The sequence below is a fragment of the Rattus norvegicus genome, chromosome 10 (assembly GCF_021556685.1).
Source record: "Rattus norvegicus strain SHRSP/BbbUtx chromosome 10, alternate assembly SHRSP_T2T, whole genome shotgun sequence".
Lineage (NCBI taxonomy): Eukaryota > Metazoa > Chordata > Mammalia > Rodentia > Muridae > Rattus > Rattus norvegicus.
Window position 1 is genome coordinate 70,434,358 of NC_141543.1, and position 18,530 is coordinate 70,452,887.

General features: G+C 41.9%; 1 protein-coding gene across 9 annotated transcripts in view; it reads left to right on the forward strand.

The window, feature by feature from the left end:
* The window catches only part of Nf1 (neurofibromin 1), a 232,595-nt gene that overhangs the window by 209,773 nt on the left and 4,292 nt on the right, over window positions 1-18,530 (forward strand). For 8 of the 9 annotated variants that reach the window (XM_087569750.1, XM_087569753.1, XM_087569751.1 and 5 more), the window contains 8 exon segments: window positions 449-584; window positions 2,768-2,925; window positions 7,724-7,846; window positions 8,448-8,578; window positions 8,931-9,031; window positions 9,689-9,831; window positions 10,170-10,216; window positions 11,223-11,439. In XM_087569750.1, the coding sequence (XP_087425876.1) occupies window positions 449-584; window positions 2,768-2,925; window positions 7,724-7,846; window positions 8,448-8,578; window positions 8,931-9,031; window positions 9,689-9,831; window positions 10,170-10,216; window positions 11,223-11,439 (1,056 nt within the window). 9 annotated transcript variants of the gene reach the window in all.

The window sequence follows — 18,530 nt, forward strand, 5'->3', positions numbered from 1 at the left end:
CCTACTGTATTCTACTCACAGAATGCAGTTTGAAGTATGGTTTGATAGAAGATGCCCATTCTCACTTTAGCAAATTTTCGTTTTTGCCAGTTTGTTTTGTTTTAAGCATGCAACCTTGAACAAACCATTTTGCATCACAAAATATTTTATCAGTGCATTTCAGATACATGCCATGCCTACTTTTTGTGATTATTGAAAGCAGATATGCTATCAAGTGCTTAAGAAAGTAAGGTGTTTATCAAATTGCTTTGTTTCACGTCTATGCAGTCTTCCAAAGCAGTCTGTAAACTCTCGAGGATATGTCTGTCCTGCGTTTATACACTGCATCCTCTTGCTCTCTGGGGCTTCTTATGTACACATAACATAGTAGTAGTGATAGTCATCGTCATAGCCTCTTACATTTGGAAGACATGAAGCCTATTTTATCAGCTTTTCCTTTTCCTGTTAGCTCTACTCACAGTGTCTGAAGAGGTTCGAAGTCGCTGTAGCCTCAAGCATAGGAAGTCCCTTCTTCTTACTGATATCTCAATGGAAAATGTTCCTATGGATACATATCCCATTCATCACGGTGATCCCAGCTCTAGGTAAGTGACATGGCCTCAGAATTACATAGATGTAGTCAGACTTCAGTTTCCATGTGATGGCAACCAGCAGCAGAGGACTCTAGAAGGGGGCAGAGCGGCAGGTCCAGATGGTCTAACAAGTGTAGCTATCAAAGTTTACTCTACAAATGCATGGCCTTTTATATAGGCAGTATTAAAGTTGTCTGCTCTGGTATTATCATTAGTTCACCTCTTTAAACACAAAACACTTGACTAAGGAAGAAAGACAATCTTGAAAAGTTTGGTTGCAGAAAAGGACCTGAGGAAAAACCTAACTTGAAGTACAAGCACCATGGCATCCCTGATGATAAGAACCAAGAGTGAGCAGAAGGGTCAGCTGAGTGAGTAAAAGCATTTGTGTTCTTGCAGAGATCTTGAGTTCTCTCAGTTCCCAGCACTCACTTGATTGCTCATAGCCATCTGTAGCTTAACTTCCAGAGGATCTGACGTTCTCTTTTGACCACCTTGGACACCAGACATATTGTACATATACATACATGCAGGCAAGACATGACACTCATACACATAGAGTAATGTTTTAATGTTTTATTACACAAAAACAACAAAAAGTGATGTAGATTGGTAATAACACTTACATCATTGTTTATTAATTCCATTAACATTAAAACCTTTCTGTAGTGGATTTTTAATGTTACTGCTAGTGTTGAACTTAGGGAAGTAATGTTTGAGAAGCTATGTCATTAAACTTTCTAACATCTTGCTTTTTTATAATAAAAAGACTTCTCTCCAAGGACTTGACCAAGACTGCAACCCTTTATGCAGATGCCCTAGTAAACCCAGTGCTCAGTAGCCTTACACTCGGCCATTGCCATGAGGTTATTTCTTTATCCTTCTTTTGGTTATGGAAAGGAAAAGTAACACAGTTGCCTGTATTCGGGAAATCTTAATTCTCAAACTTAATTTTATCAGTTTTTAAATAATTCTATAATACAATTGCATCTTTAGACTTTATTTCTCTGATTATAAAATTCAGTGCATTAAGTTCCAGAGGTCTGTCACTCAGCAGCAGTTAGTGACAGTGTACTTATTCTGTATTGAAAAGTGCTAAGATAATGGATGTTAAGTGTTCTTACCACAATAAATGACAACTATGTAGGGAGTATATGTCATATATTAGCATATTTAGGCATCTTCAAATATCTTTTTAAAAACATATTTCGGTAAAAATAAAAAATTTTTTTGGGGTTGGGGATTTGGCTCAGTGGTAGAGCGCTTGCCTAGCAAGCACAAGGCCCTGGGTTTAGTCCCCAGCTCTGAAAAAAAGAAAAGAAAAAAATTTTTTTCTTGTCAAATTAATAAGTTTGGAGCCGTATGTGGTAACAAATCCCTTTAGTCCCAACACTTACAAGGTGGAAACAGGAGGATCAGGGATTCAGAGTCATCCTTAGCTATATATCAAATTTGAGCTTAGCCTCAACTACCTAAGGCTCTGTTTCAAAGACAAAATAGAAACTAGAGATATAGCTCAGTCGAGAGAGGTTTTTCTCTAGTATGCAGAAGGCCCTGAGTTCAGTCCCAGTGCTGCAGGAAACTGACTGACTGTGGTGTGCACACCTGCTGCCTGTCTGTCTTCTGACTGTGGTGTGCACACCTGTTTCTTAGCACCTGGGAAGTAGAAGTGGGAACATCAGAAATTCAGTGTCATCCTTGGCTTCATAGCAAATTTGAGGCCAGTCTGGGCTCAATCAATAAATATTTAATTAATTCTGGGTTTCACCAGTTTAGGGGTAAAATACTAGCCATGCATGTATGTGGTTCTAGATTCAATCCCTATAGTGCAGAAAAGAAAAAAAGTTAATAAAATTATGCAGTATAGCTCTTCCTGTTTAACTTCCTGGGGATACATTAAGAGTTGTACGCTAGGGTTGGGGATTTAGCTCAGTGGTAGAGTGCCAGCTACAATGGTACATATCTGTTCTGGAAACTAAAGCAGGAGGATTGGAAATTCAAGACCAACTTAGAATACATAGTACATTCTGGGCCAGCCTGGGCAACTTAATAGAAATGCTTTTGTCCTATAGCACTTTGTTTGCAAGCATTGATTGCCATTGTTAGGAAATAAACAGCTATTGGAAACAGTGAAGAGTGGTTATATTTGTCATCTTCTTGTTAATTAATTCTTCTAAACTGTTTAAACTTTTCAGGACACTAAAGGAGACTCAGCCATGGTCCTCTCCCAGAGGTTCAGAAGGATACCTTGCAGCCACCTACCCAGCTGTAGGCCAAACTAGTCCCCGAGCCAGGAAATCCATGAGCTTGGACATGGGACAGCCTTCTCAGGCCAACACAAAAAAATTGCTTGGTTAGTTTATCTTTATTTTGTATAAATTTTTACATTATTGTTACTGTGAAAAATGGTTAGTTATTTTCCTTCTTGGAAAATTATTTGAAACTATTTAGATTGCCAGCATTTACTGTTTTGATGTAACAAAATCTTTTGTGACTTTTTAATTTCATTTATTTTATGTGTTATAAGTGCTTTGCCTGCATTTGTGTGGATGTATACCACATTTGTACCTTGCGCCCTTGGCAGCCAGAAGGGCATTGTATCCCTTGAAATTGAAGTAAACAGACATTTGTGAGCTTCCTGTGCTTGCTGGGAACTGAAGCCAGATCTGCTGGAAGAGGAGCAAGTGTTGTTAATCACTGAGCCGTCTTTCCAGCCCTTCTGTGGCTTTTCTGAAGGAGTTTGATAGATCAGTTTGGTTCAGCCACATCTTCAGACAGAAAAATGAGACTGAAACTTTGGAATGTCTTTAAGTTTAATTTGGTTTTTATTTCTGTGTTTTAATTACTATTTTCAAGTACTGTGGCTTTTGATTTGGGGGCAATAGATGGTAGTGATCAGAATTATTAGATATGTAGAAGAGAGGAAGCACTGCTGTACTAGTGGCTGAAATGTTGACTTTCCCTAAAGTACCATTGGAAAGCAAAATGTGTCACTGAGCTCTGAAACACTATAATCTCTGAAACAACAAAAGCACAAGGTATTATTTTAATCACTATAAGATGATATTCCTTTTAGAAAGTCTTATCTGTATGTATGCACACAGACAGGTGGAGATTGGAGGCCAGCCTTGGGCTGTCAGTTCTCTCTTTACACCTTTGTGTGAGTTCTGGGCTTTGAACTCAGGTTTTCGGGCCACAAAGGCTTTTACCCACTGAGCCATCTTGTTGACCCAAGATAATGGTTCTTGACAGTTAACCTTTGCTCAGTTTTGTCAACATTCCTATGAGAAATTCTTGCACAGTGCTAAGCCTCTCGTGTCCAGTAACCTATAAGTGAGTTCCTGAAAGGGAACGCTGGCTGACTCACAGAGCAAGTGTAAGGCAGTGTTTGCTTGCCCTTCGTTGGCTGCCACTTCCATTGTGATATCATTTCAGATATATTGGTATGTCTAACCAGTAATAGATAATGAGTGTGAACTTCAGTTACTTATGCAAACATACTTAGTATCTTGAGATAGTATTATGAAAATGTTTGTTCATGAGGAAATTGGTGAGCAGACAACAAAGTGTAACACAAACAACCTTCCAGTAAATGTCGAAAGGAGAGATAACAAATGCCAGTCATTGTTACAGATTGTTCAGTTCAGTCTGCCACCTCTCTTCTATTCGAGTTCCCTTCGGTTAATCCTGTGTCATCAGTAACTCCTAGGAGCTTCCTGGTTACCTTGTGTTTTGTAATTATGGATTTTCATACCAAAGAAATTTGTAAGTAAAAAACTAATCTCAGAGAAAATACAGTATTGAATTCCTTCAAACTGTGTTCTAAATAGAAAAAGTAGGGTCTCTGCCCTTCAGAGAAGAGATTATCCTTTGGTGGTTATGACTTAAAATCAGCTAATGACAACAGTGTGTGTCAGGTGGCATTAAAGCAGTAATGGTTAACGTTACTGAGGCTTGTAGGAAATGATGAGCTACCATTTTAGCCAGATCTTAAAGGTTTAGTACATGCAACCAGTAGACAGAGGCTAAGGAAGGCATGCATGCAAGAGAGGAAGCATAGTGAGGGATGAGAGTGTGGGAGCGATTGGCATAGGTCAGAGCATCATAGCAATTGTGTGGAAACAAGCATGACTGAAAGACTGCTGGCTGCATGTGGTGCCTCAGCTTTAATCCCAGCCCCTCTCTGGTGGCAGTAGAGGCAGAGGCAGCCTAGTCTATACAGTGAGTGCCAGGATAGCCAGGGGTATGTATAGAGATCCTGTCTCAAAACAACCACAAAGACTGACATGATAAAAGATTTACCATATCATACATCCAGCAGAGATCTTCATTAAGGAAGGAGCAAGATGCAGTTTTTAGTTTTTATTTTTGGGTGCATTTTCCTGGCAGCAGTATAGAGAAAGGTCTTTTTCAAAGGGACCATTTACAAGATTGATTCGGCAATCTGAGGGGAAAACCCAGAGCCAGTGCACACTATGTGAGGTCTATTTCCAAAGGAGAGTGACCAGAAAAGACTGATGGATGGGGTGGAAAAAGACAAGACTGTAAAAGATGTCAGAAACTGTCAACCAGGTACGATTGTGCTGTCCGTGATCCTCATGAGGTAAAGGCAAGTTAGAGGCCAGCCTAGGCCACATAGCATGTTTCAGGCCAGTCTGGGCCACATAACATGTTTCAGTCCAGCCCAGACTAAATAGTGGACCCCATTGGTAAATAAAATAAGATAAAAATTTAATTAAATTAAATAGCACCTCCCTGGCTGGAACTATTGTTTTCTACGACTAACTGTATGTCTAGAGGAAAACAAGCCAGTGTATTGAAGAGCCAGCTGCATGCTGTGTAGACTGCAAGACTTGTCACAGCAACCAAGAAAAGGAAGCAACCTCGGTGTCCATCTGTTAGTGAATAGATAAAGAAAGCTTAGTTTTACAGATCTACAAATAGTAGCCATAAAAATGAAATCCTGTAACTGGTGACAGCATGGATAGAATTAGAGATTATTATGTTAAATAAGCCAGGCGCAAAACCAAACATTACTTGATGCCACTCTAATGTGAAAGAGAAAATGTGACTCCCATGAGTGTTACAGAGTGGTGGTGTCTTAGCTAGGTTCTCCATTGCGGTGGGCAGACACCACGACCAAGGCAGCTCTTATAAGGACAACATTTAGTTGGAGCTGGCTTAGGTTCAGAGGTTCAGTCCATAATCATTAAGGCAGGAAACATGGCAGCATTCAGGCAGGCATGGCATGGTGTGGGAGGAGGGTCTACATCTTGTTCCAAAGGCAAACAGAAGACTCATCTCCAGGCAGCTAGGAGAAAGGTCTCAAAGCCCACCCCCACAGTGACATATTTCCTCCAACAAGGCCACACCTACTCCAACAAAGTCACACCCACTAAAAGTGGCACTCCCTGGGCGAAGCATATTCCAACCACCACAGATGGCCACAGAGTCTGGTGGGCACTAAGGAGCAGGAGGCAACTGTGCTGTTGCACTTAGGGCAACTGTGGGGAACAACAGTGCACACCATACATATCAAAGCTGAAAGGAGAGATCTGAGTGTTCTTAACGAACCTGTCAATATATCAGTCATGCCCAGAGGCGGGTGGATCTCTGTGAGTTCAAAAACACCCAGAGATACATAGTAGAGAGACTCTATCTCAAAAACCAACCAAACAAACAAACTGGTAAATATTTGAAGAGTTAGACACTGAGCTGTAGGAAGAGGAGATCACCAAGTATGAGAGAAGGGAAGGTAGGATGAGATCCGTAGCATGGCAGCCTAACTCCAAGCACCATAGAAAGCACTAGTGGGTTTCAGGAATATGACTACAGGCTAACCACTTAACCATTCGTGACTTCTTCCATTTGCATGAAAGGAAGAGACCGGCCTGGGTGTAGATTCCTTTGGCCTTGATACTCGTGATGTGTGATTATTCATTAGTCTTAGTGCATGAGAGCAACAGAACACTGTTCTGTCAAATATCACTTGTCAGGTCTTGTAATTTTGGCTTCAATTCTGGCTTTAAGAATGAATTCATTTGGGGCTGGAGAGATGGCTCAGCGGTTAAGAGCACCAACTACTCTTCCAGAAGTCCTGAGTTCAATTCCCAGCAACCACATGGTGGCTCACAACCATCTGTAATGGGATCCGATGCCCTCTTCTGGTGTGTCTGAAGACAGCTACAGTGTACTTATATATAATAAATAAATAAATCTTTAAAAAAAAAAGAATGAATTCATTTGGGGCTGGAGAGATGGCTCTGTGGGTAAGAGCACTGACTGCTCTTCCAGAGGTCCTGAGTTCAATTCCCAGCAACTACATGGTGACTCACAACCATCTGTAGTGAGATCTGGTGCCCTCTTCTGGTGTGTCTGAAGACAGCTACAGTGTACTCATAAATACATCTTTAAAAAATAAGAATGAGTTCATTTAAGAGATGCATTTCAGACTTTTCCCTTTTCCCATGAGTGTACTTCTGAGCATTAAGTCAGAGCATAGGAATCCCACAGGAAGACCAACAGAGTCAACTAACTTGGGCCCTTCAGGCTCACACTTTAATTTTTACCTGTATTTGGAGATTGCTCATCTGCTAGTGACTGTTTCTTGATAACCAACTCAATTTCTTTACTTAAAGTGGCTGTTTGTTTTCCTATACTTTGCACTGATCAAAATCTAATCCTTATGTTTCTTATGGATACTTGTTCTTTTTAGTGGAGTCTAGTTTATTCTCAGGATAGTGAATGTAATCTAAAGTTCCTTTTTGGGGGGCTGGAGAGATGGCTCAGTGGTTAAGAGCACTGGCTGCTCTTCAGAGGTCCTGAGTTCAAATCCCAACAACTACATGGTGGCTCGCAACCATCTGTAATGAGATCTGGTGCCCTCTTCTGGAGTGTCTGAAGGCAGTTACAGAGTACTTATATAAATAAAAGTTTAAATAAATAAATAAAATAAAGTTGCTTTTTAAGCCAGTTTAAGATCCTCCATTTCTGGACAGCTGTGGGGCCTTAAAGGGGAAATGGAGAATAATGCTAAGAAGTGAGGTTCCAGGGATGTCTCAGCTTGCGCTCAAAAGTAAAAGCTTACATGATTAGAATACTGCTATTCGTAGACACTGTAGTTGTTCATATTCTGTAACTTTTGTTTATAGGAACAAGGAAAAGTTTTGATCACTTGATATCAGACACAAAGGCTCCTAAAAGACAAGAAATGGAATCAGGGATTACAACACCCCCAAAAATGAGAAGAGTGGCAGAGACCGACTATGAAATGGGTAAGAAACAAAGCTGATAAGTAGTGAAGATCGTCGCAGGCCATGAGGAGCACAATGAAGGCCATTTCCTTCCATCCAGACCTTAAGCCTTCAGGGTACAATACAGAAACATGCACTCTTGTTTCACTCTCTCTAGTCCTTAAGTTGGCAGGAGAAGAAATCGACCAGTTTTGTAAATGCCAATGGAATGTGCTGAACAGGCAGAGGTAGGGGGATCACATGCTTGAGGTCTGCCTGAGCTACACTTTAAGAGGCAGGAGGATCTCCATGAGTTCAAGGATACCCTAGTCTACATAGACAGTTCCAGGCCAGCCAGAGCTACATAGAGGGACCATACTTAAAAAAAAAAAATTACTCTGCGTGCGTGTGTGTGTGTGTGTGTGTGTGTGTGTGTGTGTGTGTGTGTGGTGTACAGCACTGCAGGTCACTAGCAAATTGTTACATTACTGAGTACATAATAACTATCCTAGTAAGATTGATAATTAAGATGTTTGTTTAGAGAACTGTTGAATTTAAGATGTAATCTTAAACTATGTTGAGTAAAATATACTTACTCTACTAATAATAACTACTATTTACATTAATCCATATCCTACTACAGAAACCCAAAGGATTTCCTCCTCGCAGCAGCACCCACATTTACGGAAAGTCTCAGTGTCTGAATCTAATGTTCTATTGGACGAAGAAGTACTTACTGACCCAAAGATCCAAGCACTGCTTCTTACTGTTCTGGTAAGGGGAACACACACACCTCATTCATTCATTCATTCATTCATTCATTCATTTTTGAGGCAGGGTTTTACTATGTAGCCCTGGCTATCCTGTAACTCACTCTGTAGACTGGGCTGGCCTTGAACCCCCAGAGATCCACCTGCCTCTGCCTCCCACGTGCTGAGATTAAAGATGCGTACCACTACTCCTGGCAGGATTTTACTTTTTGAGGGTTTTTTTTCCCCCTCACATTTTTATTCCAATCTTCTGTTAGCAGGCCCTTAAATATTACAAACATGAAAGGAAGATGTTTTCACTTCATTAAAATAGAAAGCTTCAACATAAATTGTTTACCTTTTTTTGATCTTGGCAGGCTACACTGGTAAAATATACCACAGATGAATTTGATCAGCGAATTCTTTATGAATATCTAGCAGAGGCCAGTGTTGTGTTTCCCAAAGTGTTTCCTGTTGTGTAAGTATCTCTTGTTGTTTTTTGATTGCCTCTGTATCTGTCTTTTTGTCAGGTGCTCTATAAAGGGGTGGCAAAGGTATTTCTCAGTGATGTTTGCTACCTGTAGAGTGGGAAGTGTAGCCATCATTTTTACCATAGAGAGAGATGACTAATAGCTTTAAGGGTTGAGACTGTGGAGCTCTGTCGAGGAGTACAGCTCTTCAGTTGAGAGTCCTTCCTGGATATGTCAGCTGACAGCTGTGACAGAAAGGTGTTGGCAAATTAAAGAAACCTTAACAGGGCCTTTGTGTGGAATGTAGAAGGGTAAAGATCTCCAAGGGAGGATAGATCTGGGCATAGGTCTGGCTAAAGCCTTTGCTATGTCAGTGCTAACTATTGAGTTCTATCCCTTTGTACAGTGCAAAGCTGTTGGGAAAGCCTTAGTTGGTAGTGAGTTGCTACACACTCTGGCTGTTACTGTGAGAATGAATGGAAAGAGAGCGTGCAGATGAAGGAGGCTTACTGTAGTAAGGAGAAAATTCCAGGAGGCCAGTACCAGTAATATAAGGAGAAACCATTGAAATCACATAGAAGTACTCGTCTCCAGTTTTGCCATGTTGTTCGTACGAGTAAATCTTTTTATTTAATGTTCCTCTGTTTACTTTTTTTTTTTTTTAGGCACAATTTGTTGGACTCTAAGATCAATACCCTCTTGTCTTTGTGCCAAGATCCAAATTTGTTAAATCCGATCCATGGAATCGTGCAGAGTGTGGTGTACCATGAGGAATCCCCTCCACAGTACCAAACATCATACCTGCAAAGTAACTAAGTATACCAGGAGGTGGCACTCGCCAAGCCTGCAACTGTGGCCCTGTTGGAGAATGTCTAACTGTAGCTTTCTCTGAGGGATAGGCTTCTCTCCCTTCATGCTGTCTTCTGACTCTCCTAGTTATATATTCAATATGATAACTACTTGACCACTTTGTAAAAATGCTGTCTATTTTAAGGACATTTTAGTCATCTTTGATACTGATTTTAAAATGTCTTAAATATGTGCATAGATTTTGTTTGTCAGCTATACAGCTTAATTTTGTTACTATTTAAAGCTGCCTTGCTTGTTGTAAGAGTATCATTTGATTTTTTTTTTTTTTTTTTGCAGGTTTCGGTTTTAATGGCTTATGGCGGTTTGCAGGACCCTTTTCAAAGGTAAAAAAATATTTTTCTCTAATTTTCGATAAGCCAGAGTCTTTAGCTATATTCATGAGTCTTTTGGAGAATATGCATTATCCTTAAACAAAGTAACATCTCAAAATAAACACTGTTTTAGAAAGATTTTTTTCCCAAGGAGGCAATATCTTTAATATGTTGATGTATTAATTTTATTTTAACTTAGGCTTGAAATCTCCAAAGGATGTGGAAACCTCTATAAAATGTGTCTGCCTATAGATCTCTGTACATGTGGCAAAACTCACACACCCATCTTGTAACTAGCAAAGAGCATGATACGTGTTAAAATCTACCTCAGGGACACATTTTTACATCTGACTGTTATATTGGGTTTGTTCCTGGCTGTTCATTTTGACTGGCATTTGTTGGTGTGCTATATGAAATTGTATTTTATTTTTTAGTTGGTCTCTTAAAATAATTGAAGTTCCTTGAAGGCAGGGCTTCTGTCCCTCCCCTATCACCCCCTCCCCCATGTCCTAGATGCAGGGGTTTTAAGTCAGGATGAGTTTTTTATACATTGTTCCGATTCGAAGAGTTGGATTTAGTTTATTTTGTGGTATCTGTTGATATGCACATGTTGTCATTAAAAAAATGGGCCTGAAGTCACAGAAGTATGTCATGAGGATCTCAACAGTGGATGGTGGGATGATGATGCTCTGCCCGTCTTCTCTGCTTTGGGACGTTGGCTAGACATCATTGCTGATGACTGCTTTGTCTAAGTAGTCAATTCCTCTGTCTCTGCATGGCTTTCAGAAATTGCAGGTTTATCTGGAAGGTTTTAGGGGAAGCCAAGTAAAATCCAAGCTGTACATTCCATAGTTCTCTCTAAATACTATTCCAGACCCCCCCCCCCTTAATGGTCTAGAATACAAAGGAGAAAAGAAAACAATCCACCAAGTCCCAGATATCAAGTTAACCTTTCTTTGGCTTCAGAGGGAATTTTTTTTTAAATGGAGCTAAAATAATGTCCTATTTTCCATTACAGCAAACACAAATCCCAGACTATGCTGAGCTCATTGTTAAATTTCTTGATGCCTTGATTGACACGTACTTGCCTGGAATTGATGAAGAAACCAGTGAGGAGTCCCTCCTGACACCCACATCTCCTTACCCTCCTGCACTGCAGAGCCAGCTTAGTATCACTGCCAACCTTAACCTCTCTAATTCTATGACCTCACTTGCAACTTCCCAGCATTCCCCAGGTCAGTAAATGTGATCTTTATGTGACTTTGAGCAATGATACTACGATACCAACATCAGGAACTCCCTTGTGGTCAGACTATAGCAGACTTTGGTCCTTTTCCTCGTGAGGGTCACTTTACATTTCTTTTCTATGTAACTGAATGTTGTTACTCTTCAGAGCTGTGTGCTTTCCAACAAGTTGTATAACAAGAGAGGGAGACGCATAGTGATATTTAATATCCACATAGATTTGAACCAGAAGCACTAAGCTATGTTACCTATAAGTGAACAGAGCTATAGTTCTTTTATCAGCTATACCCTAAGGCCTTATATGTCTCTGGTGCAGTATACCATAAAACTCACTTTATTGCTGGTAACAACAGGTCAGCTATCCATCAGCCACTGGCCAGCCTGAAGATCTGGAGTTAGGTAAACAACCAGACAAAAAGTCCTTCTAGGAAAATAGCATCTTGGGGCTGCAGAGGTAACTAGGTTGGTAGAGCGTTTCCTTTGAAAGCCCAAGGACCTGAGTTTAGTCCCCAGGACCCACAGTTTGGAAAGGTATTTGTGGCGGCATATGCTCATAATCCCAGTACCCAGGAGGTTGAGCAGAATACCTGTGGCCGAATAGCCCCCTAGCTAGCCCACTTGGTGAGTTCCAACCAGTGATATGGAGGCACATGGGCACGTGTGCATGTGTGTGCGCGCACGTGCACAAAAGAAATCTTAAAATCCATCATTATAGTCCTTACTGTAGAGTCACTGTTGGATCAAACCGAAAAGTATACCAATGGAATTTGGGTTTTTTTAACTTATTATTTATTTACTTATTTACTTATATTCTGAGTCGGGACCTCACTGCATAGCCCTAGCTGACCTAAAACTCTCTATGTAGACCAGACTGGCCCAAATTCACAGAGATCCACCTACTTTGCCTCCCAGTGCCAGGATTAAAGATGTGTGTAATCATGACAATGAAATGTAGAGCTCTATACACTGAGCAGTCATAGGCACGAACCTCCCCTCCCCCTTCCCAAGGTACTGAGAGGAAAAAGATAGCAGGAGTGGCTCCTGAGCAACTCCAAGCTCAGTCGCTGTCTGCCTTAGGTAATGGCTTCCTAAGCCCTGCTTGAGCCCACAGGTGATGCTCACTGCCGAGCAGTAACACTGCTGTGTAAATGGAGAAGACAGTGCACAGTGGCAAAAAGCTGATGTTTGGGTCATGTGCCCTGTTGAAAAGATTTTATTCTAAGTTAGTTTAAAAGTTTAAAAAGGGTTTCCTAAGTTACCTAAGTTCCGTTACCTGAAAAGGTCATGCTTGATGCATGATAGTCTATAAGGACATTCTTAGAAGTGGTGTATATAGTTCTTGTAAATGCTAGGTGTTAGCATGCATTTTCTTTATACAAATCAAACCATAACTGTTCTGGGCTGCTCAAGATCTATAATTAGAATCTCCATAAATACTTGTCTCAGTGTGCCATGAACATTTCCATTTATGTGCTAGTCATGGAAGATTCTAAAGAAACAAGCAGGTATAATACCCAATCCACATTATAAATGTACAGTTATAAATTGTAAACAATTATACTCAGTTCTTAAGCTTTATTCCTAATTTACATATCAGCCGTCTGCTCAGCTCTCCCACATAGGCAGTGTGTTTGCCCCATCACTTGTTCTGTAGGACAAGTGTGACCCCACACCAGCAGCAGCAGCATCTGATATTACAGATGTAGCTTTCGAGTCTCCCGTGCCTGCTGGGTGAAACCCCAAGCATGGAGCCCAGTCAGCCTCCTGGGGAGCGTGGGTGATTCTGTGCACACTGGGCTTTGAGGCGCTGCCATAGGCTCTGTCTGTGCTCCTGATCCATGACTTGTGCTGCAATCATTCAGACTCCCTTGCTTTAGCCCAGATCATGAGTAACTCTCCCAACTCATGGCCAGAGGAGCTTTTATGAAAGTCATGTTGTAGGAAGGATGCTAAGCAGGACCTTAGTATGCAACCCTGGCTGGCCTGGGACTCATTATGTAGACCAGGCTCAAAGTCACAAAGATGCACCTGCTTGTGCCTCCTGAGTCCTCAGGCTGACGGCGTGTGCCTAGCCATGTCATATGATGGATATGATAGCTGTTTTATGCCAGGGACCCCGCCTCCTCCTCTGTAGATACCAGAGTGGGTACATTAGAAAGTAACCTCCAGATGGAGGTCGGGAATGGAGCTCAGGGGTGTGAGGTCCTCGGTTTAATCCTCAGGACAGGAAGAAAGGTATGTATGGTGACTCACAGCTGCGATCCCACCGAGGCAGGAGAATCACTTTGAGTTTGTGTCCAGCATGGGCTACAGAGTGAGACTCTATTTTAATTCAAACAAACAAATGAAAACTAAGTAGAACTATATATACTTATTACTTCCTGAAAAGTAGTTGAATAAAGCCATTTCCAGAGTATTAAAGTCTGATTTATACTCTAGTACAGTGTCAATGCTTTTTACATTGTTTGGAAAGCATTTGAAGCACCCTCCCTCCCAGGATAGCTCTCTGCTGCCCTCAGTCTTATGGCAGTTCTTTTGCTTCACCCTCTAAAGGTTTAGGATCACAAGGCGTGTGACACCAAACCCACCTGAATGCTTATTTTGTGAGTGTGTATTAGGCACTTTGACAAATTTGACAAAGAATTTTCTTAGCCAGGCAGTGGCTATGCATGCCTTTAATCCCAGTACTTGAGAGCCAGAGGAAGGTGGGCCTGAGTTCCAGGACAGCCTGGTCCCCAGAGCGAATTCTATGGCATCCAGGGCTGCACAGAGAAACCATGACTCAGGAGGGAGTAAGCATTTTTACATTTTTTTAAATGCATATGAATAATTTACCTGTGAATATGCATCTTGTGCATGCATTACCTGAGGAGGCCAGCAGAGGGCATCAGATCATCTGTAGTTGAAGTTACAGACAGTTGGAAACTGCCATATTAGTGCTAGAAATTGAACCCAGTTCCTCTGAGAGAGCAGCCAGTGCCCTTAACCTCTGAGCCATGTCTTCAGGCCCTACCTTCACACATTTAAAGATGAGAGATGTCCTCACTACAGGGACTTGATAGTTTATGCCTGTGGGTGTTAGTATTGAGGCTTAAGTGGAAGTTATTTCTTTCTGACTCCTGGTATTTAACACATTCTAAAACAGTTCTTCTTTTTCTTAAACATAAAATTAATACTATATTGCTTGTAGAAAATAAACATAATTGGAGTCAGGGAAAAGGCTGTTTATATGCAGTTCTGTTCCCAAGTGTGAACTGACCTCAAGACCTCAAGAGTTGTCTTTTGATAGCCACACTTAAATTCATGCATCACACACACACACACACACACACACACACACACACACACACACACACACAGAGAGAGAGAGAGAGAGAGAGAGAGAGAGAGAGAGAGAGAGAGAGTCATTTTCAGCTACATTGTGAGTTCCAGGCCAACCTGGGCTATGAGACTGTCTTTAAAGAAAAGGGAAAAAAGCTCCAGATATTTATCCTGCGCATATACAAAGCCCAGGGCTCTCAGGGTCTGGAGGATGCAGTGTACTCTAGTGATTTACTTTGATGCTTTGTAATAAATACTTCTCACGGTGTGCTTAGAAGAGTAACTTCTGCTTATTTAGATTGTTCTTAAGAAATTACTTGTTAGAATCCCATAAATAAAGTCAGGTTCCTTCTGAGAACCAGGGAAGGTAATAAGTGTCTAATGGCTCTCCCCTGCTGTTGACTCCTGGATATCATTCCCTTTGGCCTTTCCTCATCCCCCTGAAGCTCCTCTGCATGCTCTAAGCCAACAAAGTGCATACAGCCTCTCCCTCCTCACCACCGTGTACAAAACACTGCTTCTTCTACACTCCAGCTGGACCCACAGCATGAGCCCCCCAGCCCCACCCCCAGTCCCTTGAAGTCGAGTGTGGCTCGGGCACTTGGAAACAGAGCTGTTGCTTGGTGAGAGGTTTCTGGGCTTCAAAACTATGTAATTGGTATATATAGTTCAGTTCAGATGCCACTTCTACCTGCCCTGTCCTTGGTTAGCCAAAAACTCAAGAGACATCAGCAGAAAGCAGGCCGAGGACTTTGAGGAAGAGGGTTTTTTTTTTTTAATTTAGAAAATATTTGTTTCTCCCATCCCCCAAAATACAGTTGTCCCCATCCTAAAACCAAACCCATCCTAAAGCCCAGCCCTATCATAAAACCGACTGCCTTCTGTCACCCATGCTGTGAGGACGAATGTCCTTAACTGATGGTGAACACCAAGCAGACATGTGGCTCGTTGCTGCCTGATTCAGAAAGAACCTGTTCACTTCATGTAGTCTTTGTACTGCTGCACGGAGCGATGAAGAAGCAATGGTGCTGTAGGAAAAGCTCATCCGTTCTTGAAATCCCCGCAGTACTAAGTCTGTGTGATCCAGCAGATGCATTTCCTACAGCATAAACGTCAGCTATAGCTTTCACACATGGCTTCTGTTTAAGATGTTTTATGTTCTTTACATTTGCTTTAGTAGTTTTACAAATTCAGCATTAAATTGAAGTCCTAATCATTTGCCCTAAAACTCCATTTGGTTTTTACTTTGTCTCTTTTCTTCCAGGTATTAGAAACATCTTAGTTATTTTTGAAAAATTATTTTATTTGTGCAGTTCAGAAAAGACCTTCACATATTGTTACCCAATTTTTCTAGCAGCCCTGTAAAATAGGCAGTGTTCCCTTAACCCTCAGACTGAGCAGAAGGGAGGTCAGCAGGTCAGCGAGTAGCTTAGTGGAGGGCAGGCAGCTGCTGTGTCCCATCTCCAGCATCCAGGTCGTTCATTCTTACTGCAGAGGCAGCAAGAGTTCTCCGCCCAGTCTGAGAGCCCACAGCCTAGTGGTGGAATGCTATGAGTGTACATAGTACCTTGTATTCATTCTCTGCCCCAAAGCAACGTAAGCTCTCCTCCAGCATAGTTGCCAGCTCGGCTGTGTGGAGAAGAGTTTCAGCAGCTTTGCTCCGCTGTTTGTAGGGAACTGAGCAATCGGGCTTCTGCATAAGTAAGTGATGACAGCTGAGTTATCATTCACCTTGCTTTACTGTGACTTCAGACAGACTTCTCATGTGTATCCTTACATGTGGTAGTATTTGTGTGTTATTTTCCAGGCAGAAAACAGGATAAGCATGTTCTGATACCTGCCTTCAAGGAACTCAGGCCATAGTAGGGAGGCAGGCTAGCATCTGAGTATAATCCAGCAGTTCTTCTCCCAGCAGCTCAGGCAGTCACAGTGTTAGCCAATACCTGCTAGTGCTCATCTGGAGCCAGCCCAGCTTGCTGACCACTGAGAATGCTGCCCTGCATGCTTGTAACTGGCTGCCTGTCTGAGTACAGCTGCTGTCAGGGTTTGCACTAGCAGACTGAGACATGGAACCTTCACTTTTATGTCCTTTTGGTGATGCCTTCTGGTTTCTTCAATCTCATGGATTTTTGCTTTTGTACCACTGGAAGGAAGAAGGAAAGGAGGACCTGGTGCCTAGGGATATAAGAATGCAGAATACAAAGCTTTCAGCAGAGGTGTGCGAGGTCAGGCCTTTCTCTCAAATGTGAAGTAAGGCCTGAGTCAGGGCAGGACTCTGCTCTGTGAGCAGTCTGCACCCGTCAGCAGCATGTGGAGGCAGATGAGGTGTGACGGAATGCTGGCAAGTTATCAGAAGAAGGTTATCTGAGTGTCAGGTTTGCTCCATTACCTGGGCCCTCAGACTGTCTGTTGCTGTAAATACAATTCATTTTTATTGCTTTTTAAAAAAATAACTCTGCCTGGGCTAGAGAGATGGCTCAGTGGTTAAGAGCACTGACTGCTCTTCCAGAGGTCCTGAGTTCAATTCCCAGCCACCACATGGTGGCTCACAACCATCTGTAATGGGATCTGATGCCCTCTTCTGGTGTGTCTGAGGACAGCTACAGTGTACTCATATACATAAAATAAATACATCTTTGAATAAAAAGTAATTCTCCCAAAACTTGGTTATAATATCTACCTTTTATTTATTCTTTGACAATTTTTTATACATATACAGTGTTCTACAAAATATTTATGCAATTTTCTCGTTCTTTATAGAAAACTTTTTTTGTTCTAATTAGACTTAAGAATTCTGTGACACTGCTTATTTGCTTCCCAACTTCCTCATTAGGAAGTAAGATACAGTGAAGATTCCTCTTAGGGGAACAACACCGGTTGAGGGAACTGAGGGTCAGCGAGTAGCTTAATGGAGGGCAGGCAGCTGCTGTGTCCCATCTCCAGCATCCAGATCGTTCCCGTGACTGAAGCACAGGTCAGTGTTCATCAAAGACGAGATACACTGATGTCAGAGGCACTGACAACCTGTGTCACTTCAGAGGGGAGCTGGCCGAGAAGCATTTCCCTCTCTAATGCATGCAGGGTCATTCTGTACTATAAAGCAAGAGCTGCACACTTCAGGGCTGTGAACTAGAGGACTTCTAGCTGTCATAATTTAAAGTGGACGAATTTGGCAAACCAGCCGTTATTAAAAGTGATTAGCTAGATTTTATAAGGGAAAAAAAGCACGAATGACAGCTGGTCCCGTGTGTTCACTGCAGCTGAGGAGATAAGGTGTGTGTACAGGTTGCGGTTAGAGGCAAAAGCTAGTGACTCCAGGAGGGCAGAGAAGGCAGTTACGGTAGGAAACATGGGAGAAGATGGGAGTGGAGCTGGATCGAATGGAGGACTGACTGCCTCTGAATCAAGGACGTGTCGTCCCAGATGCAGTCCCTGTCCTCAGCCTACTCATTACCACATGGATCTGCTCCACGTTCTGTAACACAATAAATACCTTGTGGCTTGAAAGAATACTTTTTTGCCCCCAAGTGAAAATGTTTCCATTCCTAAGTGTAATGATTCTTTTTAGATTCAGACACTACATAGAGTTAGACCAGGGCAATGCCACGGGGTATAACATGTGGACAGATGTTTTCCTGCCTGCCCACCCCCATTTGTTATCCTTTTCTTCACATGGATTGTCTTTCCCTGCTCTCCTCCTCCTCCTGTGTCTGTGAACAGTTTATTCCAGCTACCGGATGTTTCCAGTCAGTGAATATGC